This window comes from Haplochromis burtoni, unplaced genomic scaffold (genome assembly GCF_018398535.1).
Source record: "Haplochromis burtoni strain Fernald_Lab_line unplaced genomic scaffold, NCSU_Asbu1 Contig_102, whole genome shotgun sequence".
NCBI lineage: Eukaryota > Metazoa > Chordata > Actinopteri > Cichliformes > Cichlidae > Haplochromis > Haplochromis burtoni.
Genome location: NW_024582463.1, coordinates 982383 through 1007044, shown reverse-complemented (window position 1 = coordinate 1007044; position 24662 = coordinate 982383). Strand labels below are relative to the sequence as shown.

General features: G+C 41.8%; 2 protein-coding genes across 5 annotated transcripts in view; one reads left to right on the top strand and one right to left on the bottom strand.

Moving 5' to 3' along the window:
• pcxb (pyruvate carboxylase b) overlaps nt 1–24662 on the top strand; it is a 299933-nt gene that overhangs the window by 177542 nt on the left and 97729 nt on the right. The window lies entirely within an intron of this gene.
• LOC102311587 (leucine-rich repeat and fibronectin type-III domain-containing protein 4) overlaps nt 3554–24662 on the bottom strand; it is a 42542-nt gene continuing 21433 nt past the window's right edge. For 2 of the 3 annotated variants that reach the window (XM_042223131.1, XM_005927724.3), the window contains 3 exons: nt 23001–23162; nt 21621–22355; nt 3555–11900 (listed from right to left, as the gene is read on the bottom strand). In XM_042223131.1, coding sequence (XP_042079065.1) covers nt 10583–11900; nt 21621–22355; nt 23001–23162 — 2215 coding nt within the window. In that variant the 3' untranslated portion in view covers nt 3555–10582. Of the gene's footprint in view, nt 11901–21620; nt 22356–23000; nt 23163–24662 lie in introns of all 3 variants that reach the window. The other variant, XM_042223132.1, reaches the window with a different exon arrangement.

The window sequence follows — 24662 nt, the reverse complement described above, 5'->3', positions numbered from 1 at the left end:
GTACTAGAGTTCCCCTATGGGCTACACATTTAAGGAAATATAAACTGAATGAGTCCTTAATTCTTTAGGATAATTTAGGTAAACATCCACTTTTTTGTATTAAAGTTAAAAATGTGATCAATAAGAAAATGGCGAGCATCTTTCACTGCGTCTGGATAGAGTCGTTACCTGTTCCACGCAGTGGAGGAAGCTCTAACATCTGTTTTCAGTCACTGCATAAATATTTAATTATTCACATCTTGTCTGAACAATTGCCCACAATAGAACACTGATTAAAGCTCACCCTTTGCTGAACTTTGCATTGGTTTTACAGAATAATCAGTTGGTGTTCATGTAGGTGACTGACCTGAACCTTTTATGCTTTAAATTGTGCTGCTGTCTTTATGACATTCAATCCAGCCTGTGCATAATAACTAAGAACGCATGAGACCGCTGCAGAATGACTTCATGATTCATTATTTCTTTGCCCACAGACACGAGCTGAGTCATCATTGACAAATTATAGCTGGAGGCTGGTGCCATTTTCTCTCAAATAAAACCATGATCGGAGAAAGTTTTTTAATATCTCAGAGTCCGCTCAAATGGTGATCAATGCCTTAATCTTTTTTAAATAGGTAGCTCTTTTACTGGAGCAAATAAATGTGTTTGATGATCAAATGCTCCAGTGCATATTTTCAAGTGGAGGAAGGGCTGCACATTTGTTTTCTCTCTGTGGTATTAGTGCTTTGTTCCTTCGTTTTGAAATAGATTTTGTGATTCTGTGTTTTTCAAATGCTTCATCCAATATATGGCAAAGGTGCTTGTATAACGATGGGAGACTTTTTTTCTTTCTCATCGTCTTAAAGACACTTCATGTCCAAGACTTCCTCACCTTTTCTTATTCCCCCGTCTCAGAAAGTGCTATGAGCGCAGCAGAGCAACGTGTCTACGTCTGACGTCTCTGTATGCAGTTAAACTGCATTTTCCATAGCAATAATACACTTTCTGCAGTGTCCTCTGCACTGTTGCTTGCGAGCATTTGGGGATATTGTTAAAGCTTCGCTGTTCGCCTTCCAGTCTCACTGCTGCAGATGTCTGACAGCACTTTGATCCTAAACAACCACAAGCTAAGCTGTGGCTCAAGATGCAACAAAATGACAAAATGCAACAACCATGTATCTGCATTTTTCTGGTCAAGCTTATACTGAGTGTTTTACAGTCTAGATTACAGAAGTCTACTTCATAGATGTAAAAACTTCTGCCATACTCCATTTTTTTTCCATCTATAAATTTTTTTCTGTTTATTTCCTTCCAGATGGAACAAAGATTTCAGTAGACAGCGCACCAAGCTCTGAAACACTTTCAGTATCTTAAAATAATGATGTCCTGCAGCATTGGGCCTTTAGGCACGGGTAGATAAGGGGCAAGGTTAAATGACTTACTGGTTGCTAAGATGCAAAGTCAAAGGACACTTTGAGTCCACTTTCAGCAGTTTAGGTGCTAAAGTTGCAAGTCAGTGTTTGAGGGTATAAGACAATGTTCTTCAATCAGGTCGGTCAGTTTATTATAGTTTATTCTGTGAGTGACTGATTTGGTTACAAGCTGAACGTGGCAGCCGAGAACAGTGCAAGTAAAAGTTGTTGCCTCTGAGAGAAACTCGGCCTGTCACGTATCTTTTTATCTACCGGCCCCACCTATTTCACTACTTTCTGTAATATTTCAAACTATGCACTGTTAAAAAAAATACAAAAACGATTTTTTTGTGGATGCGTTTGCATTGGTGCAAACATGCACATATTTCCATTCCGACTCTTGTTGAATGCTTACAAGCAAATGTTTGGTTTTCATTAGCATCAGTGCAGCATTTATTCTAGGAGTGTTGCCACAGATAGAAATGTTGCATTACCATCAGGCCCTGTGACCATTTCCCAGATGACTTGATTTTTCTTTCTTTCCTAGTCCTTTTTATTGGTTTAACAAAGTTTCTTGGTTTCTAGATGAGGGCTAAAGAAACCTAAAACTTTCCACAGAATCTGTCTTATATTGGCTCTCAGACACAAAGAAATCCTACTGTCAACATTACAGAAAAGAAACTACAGAAGGTCCCAAGATGAGTTTTTACTGCATCTTTCTGATCATGAGTATGAAGGAAACCTGATGTGTCAGAAGAGTAGGTGGTGGCATCGCCATATGGAGGACAAAAGAGAATGAACAGTGGGAAAAATGATGAAGAGAGGCCAGGAAGCTCCCCTTTCATCCTTTGTTCTGGGGAAAAGTGGTGAAGAGATGGGCAGTGGGTGGCATGTTGAGAGATAATGATGAGCTGAGTTTCCTGTGGTGAAGCAAGGAAACGGAGGAATGTCGCATCAGGGGCAACGTATGAGAAGATTGTTCAGAAATAAAAGCATACTGAAAGGAAACGCAGAGAAGTTGAGAAACATCAGTGAAGAGGCGTAGTGGTAAACAGAGAAGACGTTGTGGAGACGTAGAGAATAAAACCTACTCCTATTTTTAAGGTACCAGTGAAATGGCATCTTCCTCTAGTTGCAGCAGCGGTCAATCAAACAGGAAGGTGCGGAGTTGAAAGAAGGATGGAAGTGAGAGGAAATGGCTGCAACAGCAAGCACTGCTCTGATGAAAGTGGAGAAAAGGGACAAACTGAGTAAATGGCAAGTTTGAGACTGACTGAAGGTAGTAAGTGACCAAGAAAGGGGGTGAGAGGGGAAAGAGGGGGAGGCTGGCAAGATGCAACGAGTAAAATTTAAGGAAAAGAAAGAATCTTACTTGGTTTAGATAAGAAATCAATTACCAAAAATGAAAACTTAGTAGGTGTCCCAGTTTTCTCATTTTAATCTTTATCAAGTACAGTATAGATTCAAATCACTGTTTGCTATTACACTGATTTACAGCCAAAATAAACTTTAAAATTTGGTGAAATTACTAAGTTGTAATATCTGAAATTCAAAGTATTGTGTGAAATTGTTATCTGATATGCTATTTGGGCATTTCTAAGAGTGTCTTCACTGAAACCAGGAATGACCTGAATACTCTTGAACCGTGAAGTTTAAACTGGGTTGGATGCTTATTTTAAATACGACCGCTCTTCCTAAACTATTCATCCAGTTGTATGCTCGTATGCAACACAATTGTCAAATTTTAAATTTGACGATCCCAGTAGCAGGAAATGCTGCAAAAGTTGTTTGAACTTGTTAAAAACATTTAATCTGGGTTTTTCTTTGTGTGAAACTTTTTTAATGTATTGAGGGGAAAAGTGATCCAACAGCTGTTTAAACTGTTATGTTGTTGTTGCATGTTACAACTTCAAAAATATTGTCAACTAGTGTTGTACACAGACAATATGGTGTTAAGCGGCTCTGCAGTCTTTAGAGCTTTGTGCAAATTACAAGTTAAAATTCATGGCGACCGTGGCAAACTGAATGGCGACAAAATTTGCAAGGGCGAAGCAGCTAAATGAGAGCGTGTGTAACATTTGACTAAGCTGCTAAAGTACCACGCTGATTTCTGGGTTAATTTTCTTTTCTGCTTTTTAGAGTTTCTGAAACTCCGATTGTGCCGTAATCCAGGCAAAATTCCACATTCAGGGTTTAGTTCTTAATTTAACCTTGAAACATCCTCAGATCTTTATACCCAGTTACCTTTTGCTGTATGTTGCCATACTAAAGTAACCTATTACTACTTTGTTTTTTCTTTTTTAAAGAATGAATAAAGGGGATATTGAGAAATGCAGGCAAATGTGGGAAATGATGCAGAAAATGAACCATAAAGGGAAAACTGGGAGACAAGGACAAAGGGGCAAACATGAAATGCCACAATGTATTTAGGTGAGATAAAAACTGAATGGAGCCGACTATTGTTTTAGCAGTGCAGTACTGCTATAACAATGAAAACTGAGGACCAATAAAAGACTCAAACACTCAGTAGTAGGGCTGAGAATGAGGCAGAGAATATTGTCTTACAGTGAGGAGAACATATTAAAATGAGTGAAAGATTGCCAAAGTGAACTGGCAAAACAATAGAAGAGCCAAGCGATGGCGTAGAAGAGAGCAGGGAGGTCAGAGAGAAGTGGAGATTACGAGTGAATGCAGTGAACAAAGGATTGAATGAGAAGTCAGTGAAGGTGAAGGAGAGCAAATTAGATAGAAGGCTAAATTAAAGATTGTGGAGAGTGTGAGAGGAAGGTAGTGAGAGAAAGAAGAGAGGAAATGATGCATGAAGGTAACGCCGTGCAGGAGGCTCTGTCTTATATCATTTTAGCACCTCTCTACTTCCAGCATTGGCTCCACTCCTCTTTCCTACTGTTGCCTTCTTTCTCCACGCCTGCTCTTTAAAGTTATGCTGTGTAGCATAAACTGCTAACTTGATGGAATTAAACACGCTATATGTTTGCCTCGTTATCGATGTTTTGCACATTGCCTATCAGCTCTTATATTTGGGTAACACTTTTATTCTATTCGGATGCTCAGCTATCTGTAAGTGTCTAAATAAGGGACTAAGAATGAAATCTGGTTCGCTGTGTCACGCAAGGTCAATTAATCTTTCTCCTCCCGATTTGCTACAATACAGGAGGTCTCCTCTACGCTCTGTCCCTTGATCTGTATCTTTCTTTTCTGCAACAACGTCTTCGAGGCTTGCTAATGATATTGTGATTGCAGTAAATGCAGGGGTAAGACTGTTAATACTTTAAATCGGTGCATAAATATTGTCAAGGTTCCTTTAGATGTGACTGTAAGGTAATATTTACATGCGCGTTCATCAACCTTTGTCATTAGATGTCCCGACAACCTGTATTTATCATTCAGACTGCATTTCCCCTTAGCCTTGTTAACCGTGATTGGAAAATAATTCAATGCTAGACAGAAACGGTGATTAGTGTCTGGCTGGTTTCTATATGTTGAAGGCTCAGGATAGCGTTTTAATTTGAAGAACCAATGAGTAGTGCAGCTTAAAATGGCAAAATTACATCTTTTCACACAGATGAGGATTTTAGGTTTACTGGAAAGGTGTTTTTAAGCCATGTTTTTACAAATTTCAGCTTGACTGAACAGCACGATTAAAGTCTACTCACAATAATATGACATGCAGGTGTGGTGAACGAACCATCGTCAGACTGTAGAGCAAAAATTTAGTTAAATCAACTTTGCTTAAATATTTTCAGTGGGGGAAATCATTTGATCCCCTGCTGGATTTGTACATTTGCTCACTTACAAAGTGATGAACAGTTTCTAATTTATGTAGTAGTTTCATCTTAATGGGGAGAGACAAAATATCAACTGTAGATCCTGGAAACCCAGCGAGTTGTATAAAAGATTTAAAAGATGACTTGAAAGAGATGCATGTCGTTGATTGAAATATCTATCCTCGAGCAAAAAAATAACTCTGTACAGAAAGCATGTTTGCAAGCCCAGCCGTGTAGTTGGTCACCAGGTTTCCGTACATCTCAGGTGGGATTTAGGCTCTCTGCTCTTTAGCCCTTCAGCTCCCTTCGCAGCTTTTCTACAGGACTGAGGTCACTCCATGACGTTAATGGGCTTCTTCATCAGCCTCACTGTCGTGCTGAAAGGCTCATCCACAACCCTTGCGGCACACAGTCCCGTTCATCGGCTGCTCAAGTCCCCAAGTCATGTTGACGCCAGGGAGTTTGATATTGGTTTCGTCCGATCCACACTTTTCTCCCAAGCCTCCTCTGAATCGTTCAGATGATCATCCTCACTCCATGAGGCAAGATCTGGCACGGAGCTCAGACTGAGGGCAATTGATGAATTTTATATTTCTTCAAATTTCCGACTAATCATGCAGTTGTCACCTTCTCGTCAAAGCTTATCGCTGATGGTCTTTTAGCCCAGACGATGCAATGTTGTCCCTGATATCCTTTCACAGTTCTTTGGTCTTGCCCATGGTGGTGCACTGATTCTGTGGACAGGTGTTTTATACACAAATCAGATGGCTTAAAGGTGATCAAATACTAGTTCATTCTGTGACATGCAAATCAGTTTATAACTTTTAAGTTTTTCTAGATTTCTTTCTTAGACATTTTCTCTCCATTTAAAGGAAAAGATCATGAAAATTAGAGGCTGTTCATTTCTTTGTGAGCAAACTTACAATGATTATTCTACCAAGTGAGCTTAAGAGAAACAATGCTTTTCTTGTGGACGTTACTTATCGCTGTAAATTAAACTCTCAATCTCACACTTATAGCCACTGTATCCTGTTGACACTTGACGTAAAAGTGACTAATTAGGTGAGAAGCCCTCATGGGATGTTTGTCCATTAGACAGATGTCTTGTCTGCTCCTTTTTTGTCAAGGTGTACACTTCAGTATGTTCTATAACTGGTCCAACTGGTATCTAGCACGTTAGCTGCCGACTCTTAAAGCATCCTGAGTAAGCAGTTAGTCAGCACACTGCAGGGAAATGCATCATACCTTTATCATAACTGCAAATGTCAGAGGAAGTTTGGCTGCTGGCAGACACGACCTTTCGGGATGCACCAATAAGACGTGCACACAGAAACATGCAAACGCTGCCAGAAGGTTATCTCGCAGTGCACAGACACACGTTTGTTTGCTGAAAGGTAATTTTGTCTGTGGCTGTGAATGTTTGAATGTAACTCAGCCTTTTTTTTTTTTTTAATTGTGTGAAATTGGGACAGGTTTTTGCCATCGGCAAAAAAAGCCGGGGGGAGAGTTGTGCTGCATTGTTGCTCTTACCTGTCACACTTAAGTGCACCCATGTACATGCAGGCAGACACGCAGTTTTTAAAGGTGACTGTAGCAAAGACTCTGGCCACATTAAAAGGAAGACTCTTATGAGTTTTAAATCAAATTGCCCTCCGGCCTCATGTGCAGAGACACGCAGATGCGCGCACACTTTCCAGCACACCCCGTTTTACTCCCCCTGTCACTGTTGATGGTTTCATATTCGAACAGTCTGCCACTCTAGCATTGCCTGGTGTCTGATGCTCAAAGCACAAGAGGGAAAAAGACCCTTTTTACCCCATCCCTGACAATTTGCATTACAAAAATAACACACACAGACTTATCACACTGTTTGATTTCGATCTCTTCCTCAAACAGATTTAAAAAAGTGTCTTACTTATGGGCATACTGTGGACACTGAGAGGCACGCAGTGAAAGCCAAACTTCTATCTCTATTTCCTTCACTTTTCCTTATCATAGTCTGTCTCCAGGTGTTCCAGTAGTCTCTCAGCCGCACCCCTCCCTCCATATCTACATTTCGGCAGCATCTGCATAGGACTCAACAGAAAGTGGAGACGGGAATTAAAAAAAAAAAAATTCATGAAATATAAGACTTTATTCTCAGGTGGGCTGAAAGACTAATTGGAGTAAATATTAAACCGAAGTAAAATAAACAGTTGTGCAGCCCTGTGCAGGAATCAGTTCATTTCAGCTAGGGATGCAATGAATCACAATCTCACTAATGGCTCATGTTGGTTTTTCCTTTCCCCATTTTTATTTTTTGTCTTTGTTTTTTGCCAGGGACACACAGAAATCTTCAAGTCTTAATGCCCTTCATCACAACAACATTTAGCTACTGCATTATTGCTGCGATACAACATTGCCACTGTTGATCTTATTGTCGATGTTTAGTGATGCACCAAATTCAGCCCACTGTTGAAGTCTTTTCTCAGCAACAAAGTGAAATAAGTACGAGAAACTCGGATTATGCTGGTGGGATAGTTTTCCCCCATCTAACCTCAGAAAACCTCAGAAAAGGGCAGAGACGACTAGATCCGTTCTACCTCCGCTTCAGCTTTTTCCGCTATGACCTGAAAGATGTAAATAATTAACAGAAATGATGTTTTGGTTTGATAGTTCATGTTTGACACTTTTCTTCTTCTCGTATGTTTAAAAGTTTAATTAGTTCTGCTCAGATGCAGATTGCTGCCAGCTCGCTTCGTTTCCAAGTGAGTGTTGATCTCAGCTGCAGATAGCATTGAAAGGAGCTTGTAATGTCTTATATTGAAATACAGAGCCTGTCTGAAACCAGCTAATATTGTTGATAATAACAGGATCCATTAGCCTGACGGCTTTTAGTTCCCGTTCTGTCTGTCTGTTGTCACATCAGCGCTCTTTCCCATTCTGTGTCATATCCAATCTGTCCTTTGAAATCTTGTTTACACCTTTTTTCCTTCTAAACCCATTTCTGTCTGTTCCTGAGCTCATTGATCTCCCTTCTCCTACCAGTTTGCTTCTTTTTATGTTCTCTTTTCCTCCTGTTTTTTTTCTTTACTGTAAGAAATGTTTTTAATTACCATAAGAAATGTTACTTCACCCTTACCTCCTAATCAGCTCCGCTGACTGACAAGTAAACAGCTTCATTTTCGCCCCACAGATGTGCGTGTGCGCTGCAGCTTCTTTGACTCACAAGTTTGCCTGGAGCTCAAAACATTTTCATGAGGACTGACTCATCTTCACAATTCTGTCCAAGTGCAAACTAAACCAAAGCAGCATTGGCACTTTTTTTTTTAAATTAAACTATATCCAACCTAATTTTGCAATAGATTTAAATATAACACTGAAATCTGCTGTTGTAGATGCACCAAAATACACACGCACAATATTCACATGCAGTGCTTTTCTTTTTTCTCCACGCATACACAATGTACTTAAGTAGTCAAGCGCACAAACATGACACATGGCCACGCGTTAATGACTCAGTCTCAGTTCCATACATGTAAATTTTATTATTTATATCAAGTCAAGAGAACAATATTGACTTTGGCAAAATGAAATGAGAACAGAAAGGAAACAACACTGATTGTTATTATTGGAATTGGCTTTGTTTAATAGGCATCTGTGTGTGTGTCTGCTTTGGAGTGTGTGCTTGCCAGTTTGTGTTTTGTGCTGTGCGCTTATTCTTGTTGTTGTTGTTGTGGTTGTTAATTTAACTGCCTAGTCATAATCATGTTCTTTCCTACTCACGAAGATTTCTTGTGTAAAACAAAAAAAATCACACTTTTCATAGTTTGCGTTCGATCCTAGAATCACTCCCCAGAAAACTTTGAAAAACAAACACATGGTGCGACAAGTAACATTATTTTATTTATATACTATATATGTATGTGTTTGTGTGTCTCTCTTAGAGGTTTTTAAGAGTCTTCCAACAGATTTTATAGCGTTTAGTGGCTTCTGCAGCAGTTTTTGATTCATTTACTGTTTTGTTTTTTTTAACTGCTTCCTTTCTGAGAGCATTTGATTTGGATTTACCATGAACCCATGTGGCACAAAGGAGTTTGAAGTCACACAAATGAATTTGAAATTTTAATTCCCATTTAACAGTTTCCGCTTTCTCACCATGCTACACTGCTGAAAATAAGTTGTACTGGTTGTGGCGTATTTAAACATTTCGCTCTGCTTTCAGTCTCGGTGGAGCTCAAGGACGCCTCTCACCTTAATTTTTAGGGTTTTTTTCCTTTCTTTTTTACAGCATATCCAGAAAGCACTAAACATTTGTGAAACATGGAGTCTACTTCACCGGCTCGCCCCCCACCCCGCCCCACGAACATTCATATACACACAGGCACACAAATGCATCCTGTCCCTGATCCATAGATGCATGCACACTTGCGCATCCATTAGCATTATTCATCTGTTTGGTCCATTATCATCTGACATCCAATACGATGTCTCGTCTTTTACAAATGCACACGCTTACACGTTCCATTGTGCACTCCCGTCTCCATTTTGTAATCCATATCAACTCCATTGCAATTCCAGTGTCTTTCTTTTAATAATGTCTGGGCTCCCCTCGCTGTTTCCAGCCTGTATCGATTGATCATGTCCAATGCACCCAGCTCTGTATTTATACTCCCATAATCCGCAGGCGCAGCGAGCCAAAATCATTGTCCAGACACAGAGGACACATAAAAGTCACATTCAGAAAAGAGCTTCAAAATGGCCGGCTGCGTGAAAGCCAAAACAACAGAGTGGGGCTGTGTCATCCAGACCTTTTCACTGATGCATTTCTGTCACAAGTATTTCTCCAGTATTAACAGTGGTGGTGTTCTTGATCATGGTGGTGTGGGAGGTGAGACTCTGGAGAATTGAGTGGTTGTGTTAGTGTGATCCACACAGGTCACAACATCTCCTCCTCCTCTGCTGTAACCCTTGTTCTGTTTCCTTACTGCTGTTTTCCCTCATTATCTCCTTAATTTACATCCCCCCATGTCCCTCTCACATATTTTTTTTTGTCCTTTCACTGCGATGATTGTACTTTCTCTTTCCCCGTCGCCTTGAATTTTTAAAGATTTTTTTTAATTAATTTTTTTTGGTCACATTTCTCTGCCATCACTTTCGAGGTTCCTCGGAGAGCCTCTTACAAATCCTGACCTCACTTCTTGGTATACTCCCTCCTCTCAGCTCACAGGGCAAATCAAGAAGCTGCATTAGTGACACTTGAGTCACCTGCTCTCCTTCCTTCCTCTGAACTGGAAGTTTTTCATCTAAAAGGGTTTTGCTTTTGTAATCCCTCCTCACCTCTTTGGCCTTCTTAAATCAGCATCTCATTCAAACTGTCCTCGTACAGAACCCTTTATCCCCCTCCACTTTTTGTAATCCGTGCCCCTATACGACGCTTTCCTCCAGTTCTTCCGCGCTCTTTCCATCCTTTCCTTTTTCCCTACTCCTGTCTTTTCCATTATTTGCTTTCCCGGGAGTAATCCCAGTGTTAGAGTTGGAGTTGGTGGCGTTATAAGCATGAATATATCCCCTTTGGAAATCACAGTGACCCCCGAACCCGCCGCTGCTTTCGCACTCGTCGCTCGTGGTCGACGACGCTGTGCTTGCTGTCGAAGCGCACTGCACCAGCATTCCATGCAGCGACTGGCTCCGCCTTGTCCAGATGACGCTTAGCCTCTTGGCATAACTGACAGCGCCGTAGCGCCTGGCGACACTCGCTGCGGCATCAGTCGCTAGCGCGACCGAGGAGCCCATATCGAGCGAGTGCCTCCGTTTGCTAACTGTTCCACAGGCGGGGCTCAGAGGGGAAACGGGGCTCTGATAAGCCTGTGAGGAGTTCCATTTGTCCCTGCCTCTGGGTGCGACTCTCCAGTCCAACAGCTCCGAGTCTCTCAGGGGCGCCGCGAGAGAAAAACTAGCACGATTGGTCAGCTCTCGCTCCAGTCGGGGCCTTGGGCGCTCCCTCTGACGCGACTGACGGGGAAGGGTTGAGGGGGGAGAAGGGGAGTAGTAGAGGGGCGTTCTGTCACTTTCTGAGGTGTACGGTGGCGCCTTGTCCAACTTTCGCTGTCTCACCACCAGTGCCATCTCACTTCCTGCCCCTGTCGTTGTGGAAACCACGCCTCCAGCTGAAAGAAACTGCTCCAGGTTGACTTTAGGTTTCGGCCTGGGCTTAGGAGGCAGTTTTGGAGGCACAGAAGAGGCTGAATCGGCCTCTTTTTCCTTTTCATTGTCCTTCTCTCCTCCTCTCTTAGAAGGCAGACCATTGGGCAGGACCACCATCATCATGTCTCCAGAACCATTGGATTGGTAGCATCCGCTACCGTTTCCTCCTTTGTCCCCACCTCCTACACTCCCCTGACAGCAGGCCCCGCCTCCTGCCTCGGTATTGCTGCTGTGACACATTATATGGTCCCCGTGATTGCAAACGCGGTGGCGAACCATGAGTGCCACAGTAAACACAAGTAAAGTGACGACAACAACGCCGCCAACCAGTATGGTGAGTGTCCCGCCCAGAAAGTGGGCTTGCAGAGAGCGACATGCAGGGTAAACATCCTTGGTGGAGAAGGTTGTGCAGCCCAGAACCTTTGTCGCAGCTAAAGATGTGATTGTGTCATCAAAAATGGCCAACACGCACAGATTATAGTCCACACCGGAAACCAGGTTCTTCAGCAGGAATCGATCACTGGTTGACGGTAAGATTCTAAAGAGGGAATAAAGGGAAAAGAACATGGGTCAGTTACATAAACATGGACGGTGCACAGAAATGCATAGCATCTGCTGTAATTTGAAACCTGACCTCGATATTCTGACTAATCTGACCGAATTTAAGGAATAAACGGTTGAAGATTGGGAATACAAGCGGAGGAAATGGGCGTAAAGGGAGGGCTAGAAACGGCACCGGAGTAAATACTGCAGTAGGGGAGTGAGGGGAAAATGAGGCTATTGATGGGGAGCGCGCCTAGGGAACATGAAAAGAGAACTCTGTCTGCTCATTTGGAGAGCAGGAGCGTGTCTACGTATGTGGGGATGTATTCGCATCTTTGCGGGAAGCAAACATCACAGCAAAACTCTACACATTTGGTCGTTTTAGGTTTAATTTCTGAATTAAAGTTAAAGTATAGTTGATGTTTGCTTTTCAGCAGAACTTATGAAATTAAGACGTGTATATAATCTGGCTTTGGTCTTTTAGAGTGCAGATGTTTTCCTGTGTGTCTGTAATGAGTGAGAGCTTGCGTGGGATAATAAAGAGAGAAGTGCTTTGAATGTGTCCTCATTTTAAGCGTTCGACCAGCCGTTATAATATATATATATATATATATAACAAATGGGCGAGAGGTGAACAATAGAGGGATACTGGGGGGGTAAAGACGGTGAATCGAGGGAGCAGACGTTACATAAGTTGCATGTGATTTTTATTTTTTCTGTTTGCACCTGGATCTATGTTTGTATTTATGGGATGAGGGAATAAACGTGTGTTTTGATGCCAGTGGGTTTGTGTATGTGACATGCCAGGGTAAAGTGTGTGTGGGAGACTGAAGCGCACCTCAAGTGTCGCTGATGGGTATGACTCTGCCCTCTGCATTTCCAAACCTCTTGTGTGGGCAAGTATGTATTGTAGTTTTGTTTTGCTAACCAGAGTATTTTGTCAGTAGTTCCTTTGTTTTTCCTCTGCATCACGCTGTCCAAGTCCTTTTTTTTCCCTCCATTCGCTTTCACGCTACATCAAAGGGCTTATTTGTATCCTACGTTACTAACCATTTCAGCTCCCCTCAGACCTGAGCTACATCCTATAAATGCCATCTAGGATGACTCAGACATCCAGGGAGCTGCTGCAGAAGTCCCCTAACCTTATTCAGTATGTAATGCCTCCAAAATGGAGACCCAGAGACGGCAGCGGTTTGGTCTTGTTTTTCTTCAGTTTTAAATTGGGGATAATTGGCGCCTGTTATATAATGAAGTTTTTCAAATAAAACCAATCTGATAATTCTCACAGCCGTATTTGTATCGATGTTGGTGTAAAGATGGGATTAGTCGTCTTGAATAATGCAGTGCTAGCTGGGAAATGAGAGGGGCCTTCTTGAGGCAAGCTACAGTCCAGAGCAGTGGATCTGGGTTATGGCAAGTAGGAATATTGATCATTTTCACCACCTCCTCAAGGCTTTAAAAGTTAACAAAACCAAATGTTTTCTACAGATGTCCAGAATATCAACTTTTGCACTCGTATAATTTAAAAGAAAATATTTTTTTTCTTCCTCTCTCTCTTTGCGAATAACAATGTTTCAAACAGTTGCACCGTTTTAGCAAATTGCCTGGGGTGATTTGAATAGCAAGGAAATGCTTCCAAACTTCTAATTTTCAGCAGAAGCTCGGTATGAATTTAGCAAGAAATTACAACGTACTGTGTGACACTCCAGGTTCCCAGATAATCTGAGTAGACACATGGGGCATCGTCATTAAAGTCGTCCTCATCCGGCGGTCATTAGGTCGCTATAAAGTCCCTTCTAACACAGTTACAAATCTGCCCGTTAACTCGTGCTGTGCGGTGGAGCAGCTTGGGTTCCAGGTGTATGTTTCCATGGCAAAGGCTCATTATTTGACTCTGCAGTGTAGTAATTATACTAAGAGTACCTCGTCTTCTGATATCCACACACTAAGCACTCGGGACCAATCAACTTTCCTAGCTTCATTTCCCAGGATATTAGTCATGTCTTATTTTCCGAGAATTGACATAAAATCGCCAAATTTTTCCATAGCAACATCATAAGCACAGCATAAGCTTGAGAGATGCCAATTACAAAAATAAAGCTGTACTTTGATACGCTAAGAAATGTGTATGCTGAAGCTAATTTAATCTTTCTCACAGAACTGTAAAGAAGTGTCAGAGATCTCTGAACTCATGGATATAAACTACAGTGGACAACCTAAACATCAGCAGTAACCAGCACTGACATAAAAAGATGAGAGGTTTTGATTAAGGCGTTTTCATATTCCTACAGCAAAAAGACATCCAGAGAGTGAAAGTGAAACCGAGGATTATGACCAAATATCTCAGGGATGAAAGCTCAAAATAAAACCTCTTGTGCAATCAGTCAAGTCAGAGAATTGTGAATAGCTCCTGTGAAGTCCAGTAGTAAAGACAGGGGGTGCTCAATCAGATTTCCAACATGAAATATACAAGAGGCATCGCTCGCTATGCTTCTGTTTCTGAATAAAAAGCCTTGGTCATAGTATAGGCTTATCAAAGCCCCCGAGATTTATCGCAATGGTGTCAGTTCATCCACAGCCTTTATGCGTCTATATATAATTGATAGATCCCACAAGACAGAGCGACTTGACCATCATTGGAGTGATTCATGTACTCCAGTGAGTTGCTGCTTCTGTCTATCACAGGCTAATACCCAAATCTCTTTTCTTACTTTGATTCATATTAGTGCATACTGGTTCAGAGTTAGTGTGTTGCTGGATACTGAATAAGAATGCCTAAATCTTATAAGATGATATTCTAGACCAGCATATTTGCATCTGTCTGGATTAGCCTAACACAACTAAGCTTTCTGGATGAGTCTTTGATTTGGTCCTCCATCGTGACCATGCCTCACACAATCATGCACACCTTTAGTCATTTTTCTAATCCTACCTTTCAGACTCCTCCCTTTTTATTCACTCTGTCCTCCATTCTTCCCTCTATATACTCCTGTAAAGCTCTTTATCAGTCCTCCACCGTCAATGCGGCCAACTTATTTTATTATTTTCCTCCATCAGTCTTACATGACCAGATTTCCTCCGTTTGGGTGATCAGGCTCTCTTATCTCCTCATATCCTATGAGCTTTTCATTGCGGTGCAATCACCCATCCCTCTTTTTCCTTAGCCTAAATCTGCAGTGATGCAGTCATCTTTGGTTCAACCTCTTTTACAACTTCACTCTCCTCCTCTGGTCTAATCCTGTGTATCTTTTACCTCATCTGCTTGCCTCAAATCCTTTGGTATTTTCCACCAGGCTCTACCTGATCTCCCAGCCTCTCTTCCTTTTCAGTCACTCCACTACATCTCTATTAGCCACACCAATAACCATGTACCATGATTGAGCATCCAAGGTCACTCTTCCTCCCCTCTCATCTACCCCTATCTTCTCTGCCATCTCCTTTTTAGGTACCACTGCTCCTCCCTCATCCTCTTACCGCCTCTTTTCCTTTTCACTACCCAGCTCACCATTTGTATCCTATATTTCTTTTCCTCTTCCTCTTGCCCACCACCCCTCTCAGTCGTCTTTCCCACCCCGCCACTGCTTCCTCCCTTATGAGATTGTGAATCACCTCTCTAGTTGTTTTTGCTACACTGGGAGCGACAAAAATAGGCAAGCAAATTCACTAAAATATACATGGAAGACCCAGACACATTCACAAACGCATGCATCTTTGATATGCTGATTCGCTAGCACTCGCTGCATTATTCATTTTTTTACCCGTATTTAGCTATGTGGTGTGGGTACACATGAAATAATATCCGGCTAAAACCTCTGCTCGAGACATTATGTTCATGAATACAAAGTGCATCTCGTGTAACTCGGACTGATCGTGGTGGACTATGAAAATTGATTGATTAAACGGCCGTGGTGTTGTCTGTATTTGCGCCGACTCGATCTTTGTGGGCCGGCTTCTAACATACCAAGAGAGTTTGCTCCATCCCTGTGCTTCTAATTATGGTTAAAGCCTGCAAAGGCGTGCACATCCACAGATGCAGGGAGAAAGTAATCGAGACAAGGGAGTGCTTTGTTCAAGCCGGTGACACAGAAACGAGTAATTATTAGTACCCGTGAGAGTAAGGCGGAGAGGAAAAGAGAGTGATGGAGGGAATAAAGGAGTGGTGGAGCCCAATTTTTTTTCTTTCTTCTCATCGTACTTCCTGTCTTCTCTTGTCATTCTCGCCGCCTCACGTCTTGCTCCTCTCTGTCAGAGTTACCAAGTCTGGTGGTCTGACACCAGACAAGATTGGGCACAGAGAGCAAGAGCCGGAGGAGTGAGTGAGAGAAAGAAAGATGAAGAGGAACAACAAAGCAATTATCTCCTTCTGGCTGACATCTATCCAGCTCTCCTCACCCCCCCACCCCATGTCACGCCTTTTGTTCGTTCACTCTTTCCTACATACATTTTTAGCCTTGATTCGTCAGACTGTTTATTGCCTTGTTATCTGTCTCTCTCAATTTTGTCTGCTTTCTTCAGTTTTCCATGATCACCCCACCTCCCCTGTTTTGCTTTCCTTTATCTGGCTTTTCACTTAACTCTTCCTTATTCGGCCTGATTTTATTTTTCCCCCCTCGATGCCTGATTCGGTTGCTTTCTTTCATTTTGCGACCTTCTCCTTGTCGTCCTCAGTGTTGCTCCCCCTTTCTTCACTTTAACCACCTAGATATTTATAGGAAATTCCCTGTCCATCCTTTGCTACCTGCTTAGCCCGTCCTTTTCCGACTCTACAGAATAATATAACGTGACATATGTATTGAGTGCTGACCCTGTTCTCTTCCCCTTCCTGTTGAAGCCTCTGATATGAGCTGACGCATGTATTGACACAGTAGTTTAACACTTAATTAGCTCTTCCCGTGGGGTAAAACTCTTCACTTCATTTTACCTCATCTCCTTTTCGCTTCCCTCCCTGCCCTCTAACCGCTCAGCTGTCCGGGTCCTTGTTTGTTCATTTTGCTTTCCTCTTTTTCCATCTTTGAAGCCGCATGCCTCGGCATGCCCTGCTCCCTGCCACATCTCTTATTACATCCTTATCAATCCCAGCCTCAGCATTTGCACATATCTTCTTGCTTTTATGATTTTTTTTTTTTGTGTTGTAATATGTTGTAATATGACAAAGTGAAACCATGTGAAGATTTTGATGGATTTCTGATTGGACCAGTGGGGAAAATCATTTGCACGGCTCGGTGTGTTTGTTTTTTCCTGTTTTTGTTGGCTGAACACACTGTAGTTTAGATTCTTGTCACTTTTGCTAAGCACATTTAGTTTACATGTAATGAAATGTGCTGTATAAATAAACTGACACATAGTTTGGTGTAGCTATAGTCAGTGCCCTGGGTGAGCATTTATAAATACATCCATAGCACAATTCAGTGTTTTCAAATATTGGTCAGATATGGTGGGTAATTTGCAACAGGAAAAATCTTTAATGCCAACACCTAATTTTCAGGATTTTTTATTAAAGCCCTCTCCTTTTGTGACTCATTAGCCGTGTTCTCAGCTCGGTTTCTCAGCACGCGCCTTTCCTGCGGCTTTCAACCTCTCGCTCTGTACTTTTTAACAGTGCGGCCTTTTCTTAGACACAACTTTCATTATTCTCATTATTTCTCAAACTCTGCGTGATTTTTCTCTCCAATGTACTCCCATTGCTCTCCCTGTGATCGTTACTGTTCCCATTAAGTCTTAGCCGAACTTGGCACTTTGAGTGCCCGGCAGAAAGGTCGATCGTGTGGTGACTGGGGTGCAATTGTGAAAATTGTCAAAGCCACTCTGCGCCTTCCTGCGCACTTTAAAGACTGTTGTTAAACTTAATGAGAAACTTTTGGCTCAGACATATACAAGTGTCATACAGATGCTCTCTCTGACATACCGTATATAGCAGTGATTCATAACTAATTCCCAACTGCTTGCCAGAGGCTAAAAATAGATGGATTTACACGTAAAAAAAAATCATGAAGCACAGTGAAACGGCAGATATCTTGTATAATTCTTAGTGAATAATGGATTATACAGAGGTTGGGCTCAGTGAGACTTGTGCTGAACATGGAATCTGTTTCCTGTAAAATGTCTATTTACTACATGTCAGGTAGATTCTGACTGGTAGCGAGGTCATTGTTTACAATCCCAGCTAATTAAATGCTTCTTTCTGCTTTGTGTTCCTGCATACAGTACATGGAATATGTCAATGTGTTAATTCAGTATCACAGCTGCCATTAAAGTTGACGTGCTTCTGATTAAGACGCGACCGAAAAAGCTCCACAAAGCTGTAGTGCCGGCCGATGAGGGTTGACGGCCTTAAACTGTCTATGACTGCATGTTCTTTGTGACTTGCAAGTGCTGACGAAAACGCGCTTTTGAACAGATGGTGCTCCATCGGTTGCTTTAAAGTGCTGGCTCATTAACATGGACTCGTGCTTTCCTGTCCTGCTCTTTGTCCTTCAGGTAGGCCAGTCCCATGCGTGGGCAAAGAAGTCATGGTAATTGCTCACATTTACCGGCAACAAGGAAATCTTTGGCAGTTCTTTCGCTGTGCTTTTCAGAATCTGAGTTTCATGTCACACTGAAGGATCAGTGACCGTGTGGTGCTGTTAAAGGGTAGCAGAGCTCCGGGAAGGAAGCTGACTTAATGTTGTGAGGGAGCACAGCTCAAAGGAAGCCACATTCATGACATTGTACCTGTTTCTCTCACAGATGCCAGCAGAATTACAAAGCATGCTAAAATGGAGGTCGGTGTTGTCTAACATACGACTGACCTTCTAAAGGATACAGTGCAGTCTGCTGTTCTATTGTGTGTATACCACCATCTTACGATGCATTTATTTCTTGTCATTTCTCAAAGATTCCTCTTTTCCTGTGTTTCTGTCTTCATTTCTGAAAGCCCCTCGTCTCCCCCTCTTCCCATCTTTTGCCCAATTCAGCGAGTGGCTGGTGTTTCCTCCTCCCAAATTCAGCAATAGAATACGAACACAAATCCCAGATAAAAAACCTGAAATCTCACTGACCTGGTCTCACCTTTTGAGTTTCTAAGCCAGACTTGCTTTGGTTGATTCCTTTTTTTTTTCTTGTGTGAAACTTTAGTTGGCACTAGCTCATTGATAGCATGATGGGAAGCCATACTGGAGATGCTCGACAGCGTTGTAGTATGCTGCTTTCCTCCTTCTGTCCTGAGAGACTGAGGGTTGTGCCTCCAGACTTGTCTCCTATTTCAACCTGTTTTCCACACTGACCTGTTAAAATGGCCACTACCCTACTCTGAACAAATCACACCACCAGGAAAACAGAGGGGTGTATGTGTCACAATCTGGCAAAACCTCAGATCGCTTACTCTCCTGTGATCCCAGCTGGTCTGTGACTCATTCTTTCATGCTTATCTCTTCTGTTTTCTTTTGTTTCTCTCACAGCTGAGTGTTTAAGAAAAGCATTTTACTGGTGTCAACCTTTTGCCTTAAAGAGCTACGTTTAGGTGCCCAAAGAAGAAGACTGTATTTTTATAAAACCACCCTTTGAGAAAATACTTAAATTTTGAGTCAAATTTAATCGAGAAACTAATTAACCTGGTATTGTGTTGTTTGATATCTCATAGTTTGTGGAGAGTATCTTCTCTTAACCTTTGTTACTAGAGATAACCAGCTTGCTCCCCTGATCTCAGATTATTATCCACTGAGAAATTAACACTAGTGATCAACAAGGAACTCGAGATGTCAGTGAGCTCATTTTAGGTAAGCGTGTCGTGGGAGTCTAAAGAATCTGCATGTTATTTGTTTTGATGTTGCATTCCTGTTGGACATCTCTTTATCTCCATCCTTTCAACTGCACAACCTCCTTTTCAGCAGAGGAGCACTTTGCTTTCACAAAATTGCCTCGTCTCTATTTCTAAACGTTCCTGCTCCCTTGTCACATTATTCCTGTTTGCTTGTTTTTTTTTTTCTCGCTGTCTTACGTTTCCGTGGGCTCCATTTTCTCCTTTCTCCCTTATTGCATCAGTTCTCCCAACCTCCTCCTTTCTTTCATACCCAGGTGTATATCTGTGTACACGGTCTTTCTATTTCAGTTATGGATTTAAATACCTTCCCTCCCTCTCTCCACCCTCGGTTCCTTTTTTTGTTTTTGTCTTCCTTTTCCCACGTGGGCCTTCTACGCTCTTGTCCTCCTTACTGTCAGTCTGCTTTCACACATCCTGCTTTTATCTCAATCTCACCTCAAGGTGATTTGGGTAGAACCCATCTTCTCAGTCTCTACAGGTCTCAGTCCTCATGTCTAAATTCATCCGCTTTCCCCTTCTAACTGTATCCTTCACTCATAGTATTGCTTTTTACCTCCCCATCCACCCTTTTGCAAACAGCCCAGGTTCCTAGTATTTTTACTTTGCTCTCAAACTTTCAGATTATAGCTTTTTTTTCCCTTCACAATCATATTTCCATCTCTGTTCTCTACAGTCTTTGTCATACGAGTTGCTCTACCCCTTACGATACACTTACAGCTTAATGCCTTCTTTATAATACCTGAGGGAAGCCACATTGAACCCCAGCATTACTGCCAGCTAAAATAAAAACCCCACACAAATAATAGCACAGTGGCAGCCCTTGCTCAGCCAGCCCAGTGTCTTATCCCATCTTCCTCACTGTTTCAGCCACTGTAGCAATAACCCCACGCATAATGTCTCATCAGTCTACGCTCATAAATTCAGAAACAGTAAACTTTGACTGTGTACGGCTGTAATTCATGAACAGCACCATAGTATTGTACATGTAAGCACACCAAGTAGCTAAAAAAAGCCACACTGTTTTATATTGAAAGACATTAGTCTCGTCCTTTAGCTTTGTTTAGACTGTTTTCTCTCATGGATTCTTATGCAAGCCCAATATTTTAGAAATGCAAATAAAAAAGATGCGATTTTTCAGGATATTGTTTTTGGTCTTCCTTATGTAGAACTTATCTTGTATAGCCACAGCTACATTCGATCTTTGAGGGGAAAAAGTGGAATTTTCAAATACTTGCAGATGTTTGTTTTTTTTAGTTTTACCTCCATGTTTTTCAGATCTGTACCCTGTACTTGTATGCCATGGCGTAAATAAGAGCTTTGAATCCTTTAACTACAAATCAACTTTCTAAGTGGTTATTTATCTGCCTCTTAGACTATGATGAGTCATACACTGACATAACTTATGAAAATTAGTGTGTTTAGATTAAATACATGTTGCATCACTGTTATCGTGCATTTTTAGATGGACACCGTGGCCTCTCGATGTTTATGTTACGCAGCTCGGTTCAGAAACATCCCCCTCCTTCAAATCCTTTTCCACGTTATCCACATATCCTCCCATTCTGCACTCACCCATATGCACTGGCTACTGCCTATTGAGATTAAGTGTCATAGTGATGGAGATAAATTATTAACGGTCTCTCGTCCACTATCCCTTTATTCCGCTCCCCGTTCACTTTTCCCTTAAGCTATCCGCACATCAATATGCAAGATGAACAGTTCGACTACTGAGGTGTCATATTGTAATGGATAAATATTTAAAATGATTAGCATGAAAGAAAAGGGTGGGCATGACCCTGCAAAAATACCTTCTGGAGGAGAAGCTGAGAAAGCAATCATTTGGCAAGTGTCTAAGTTTGCCATTAGATAAGCGACAAAAGCTTCTATTATTTGCATTGTGAGTAAAGTTGAACTGACCTGTAAACGAGCGTCTCATCGGCGGTGCAGTTGTACTGTATCTGATACATCCAGACAACGTAAGCTCCAGACAAACGCCCCAAATCCCATCGGACCTGAGCCGATGTCGATGTTACTCCCTGTACTCCAATCATCCTTCCTTCCTCTTCTTCCCCCTCTTCTTCCTCCATGCTTCCTCCATCAGTCCTCTCTCCTTCAGATGCCCTACCGCCGTCACCCTCTTCGTCATCCCCTCCAACTCTTTTCCCATCCTCTGGCTCTCCTCCGCGTCCACCGCCATTGTTAATCCCTCCATTTTTGGCCGTGCTAATATCCGACGAGCCCGGATCGGTCCGTAAAATTCCATTGGTCACGTTCCTGTTGTTCTTGGTGTTAACGCTGTTGCTCCCAGCGTTTCCACCTACTCCACCCCGGTGAGGCAGGGGGATTATTTTGAGATCCACAGTGGCAGTTGCTTCACCTGCTGCGTTTATTGCGATACATGTATATGCCCCGTCATCACGGGCTACTGTTACCAAGATATCCAAGGTCCCGTTGCTAAAGGAGCTGGTCCGGGATGAGTTTGCGATGATGCGATCATCTGGTGAAACCCAGTGGACTACTGGCTCGGGGTCACCAATGGCACGGCACTTTAGCGTGGCTCGCTGGCCCTCCAGCACCCACAGCTTGTGCGTGTGGCGAGTGATGAGAGGTGGTTCACATGTGAACTCCTCCTCAGGAATTGACCAGAAATATCTGCAGGCACAGAAAAGACAGTGAGAGAGGTGGAGGGAGATGGGTGGAGCAGATTAACTTTGCTATTCTCCACAAATCCCAAATGATCAATTAACCAGATAGCATCTTGCAATGAGTCACGCAAGAATCATATGTGGGACAGCAGCTTAAAATGCGAAGACCAACAGCTTCCTTCTATCAAAGCCTATCATGTTAACATCTGTCCGCATACATATTCAAAGTAAGAGACACCAGGATCCTATGATGACAAACTCAAAAATGCAGAAAATGTGAATAATAGCAGACTGATGAGGACAGCAACTCCTTTTCCTCATAAATGCTTCATTTTCAGTGTGGTTTTGACTAGAGTTAGACTAGAAATTTAGAAAAGAAGGATGTAGGAAGTAGAGGTAGTTCAGAGTATCTAATTAGGGGCAAAATATCACGCCAGTGTTCTTAAAACTGGCTGCATGGACTACCTGTCCTCATGAGTTTGAGCTTAATCTCTGTTCTTGCACACTTGATCTCATTAAGGTAAGAATTAGGTCATTTTAATTCAAAACATTGTTCAGCCTGTAACTTATTACATTGCTGCCCTATGATAGAGGAAACCTTTACTAGTTACAAGAATCAGAATAATCCGTTGACCAGCTGACGATCATTTACCTTCCAGCAAGGTGAGCAGGAGTGGCACACGTCTCCATGTCATCTCCACGGATGAGGCGCCTTAACCATAGCAGTTCACAATTGCAGTGCAGTGGGTTCCCTCCAAAATTTAGGCTTATGACAGCATTGTATGGGGTAGGACTTATTGCACCTGTCTGAGACCTGAATATAATAAAAGAAAAGCAGTCAGTCCATTCACTTAATGATGCCTTGCTGGACTTCGAGGTTATTTAAATGCAATATTCATAATTGTCTTTTCTCTCATTTTGAAACGAGTACCTGTAGTGAATACAAAAGAGCCTTAAAACTCATGGAGATAATCAATTTGCATTTGGTTAAATTTTTATAAATGATTTACTTTGAACATCACTCTCTAAGAACAACTTTAGAAGGACGTCTTTCATGAACTTGTCCTTAGACAGGTTGAAGTCAGTTTGGTGCAAAACAAATGTGAACATGGTATCTTCACATTTGAACATACCATGTTCAACCTCTCTGCTATTTGCTCCTGACGGAAATCTGAGCTTTGCATGCATCACTGAGTAAAACTTGTCAGTTATACAGTGTGAACGGCTGGTAGATGAGGCTGTCTTTGCTCACCACAAATTTTTAGCTTTGATTCTCATTCTGACAACTGGTTTGGAGACCACTACTTGTTTTCTGAGACCTCTAATGGGCACCGTTGCACAAGTGTTGCAATTTTCGTTTAACAAATTCTTTTGAAGTTAATTGGACAAAGCTTGATAGACGAGGCTCAGCTGTCTGATTGTGTCACTCTATTTTCTGCTTTAATGTACTTTATACTGATCTGCTCCCGCAAAGCATTTTACAGTTCACAGCCGTTTTTAGAAAAGGGTTAACTGTGACTGTACGTTGATTTACGTGAACATCAAATCCACCTTTGCGTTATCTGAACACATGGATCAGTGGAAGGGAAGCAATTCGTGGAGTTCATTTATTGTGCAAATAAACATAAAATTTGCCTAAATCTTGCAAATGTCTGCAATTGTAAAAAATTTTGTCGTGCCATAACTTATTTTCAAATGTTTCTAAAACCTTAAACTTGATAATTGTTCCCAAGTTTCCATTTTAATACCAAGCTGTTATAAGTAATTTTATATAGCATTTAATGACTGGTGTGATCTGTAGAGGGTATGGGAACATGTGAAACTGCAGAATAAACTGGCTGTGTTTAGCATGGCTATGTGAGAAGCTCTATTTAGTACAATCAGACTGAACTTTATGTTAAAATATAAAAGATTTAAACACTGGATTGCATAAACTATAGAAGAATACAATTTGTTGTGCAAGCATTCAGGTTTCCCTTTTAAATCTGGATGCATAAAGATGAGTTACAGGGGAAGTTATGATTAAAGAGATCATTTTAACTTGTTTTTAAAAGGTGGCCTGAGCTGAAATGTCTCTATTACTAATCAAAGCACTGGTCAGTTGTTATGATCTTGCACACTATGGTCTGTCATAGCGTGCAACGTAGTCCTTAGACAGGCAGTTAGAAATCGTGTCAGTGCAACACCTCATACGGTTGATTTGACAAAAATGTCAGTCCCACTGAGTTCCAGTTGACCAAAGCTGTGTCACAGCTGGACTTTGATTTCCACATTAGTTGGAGCACAGCTGACAGCTTTACAATGAGTGCGTACT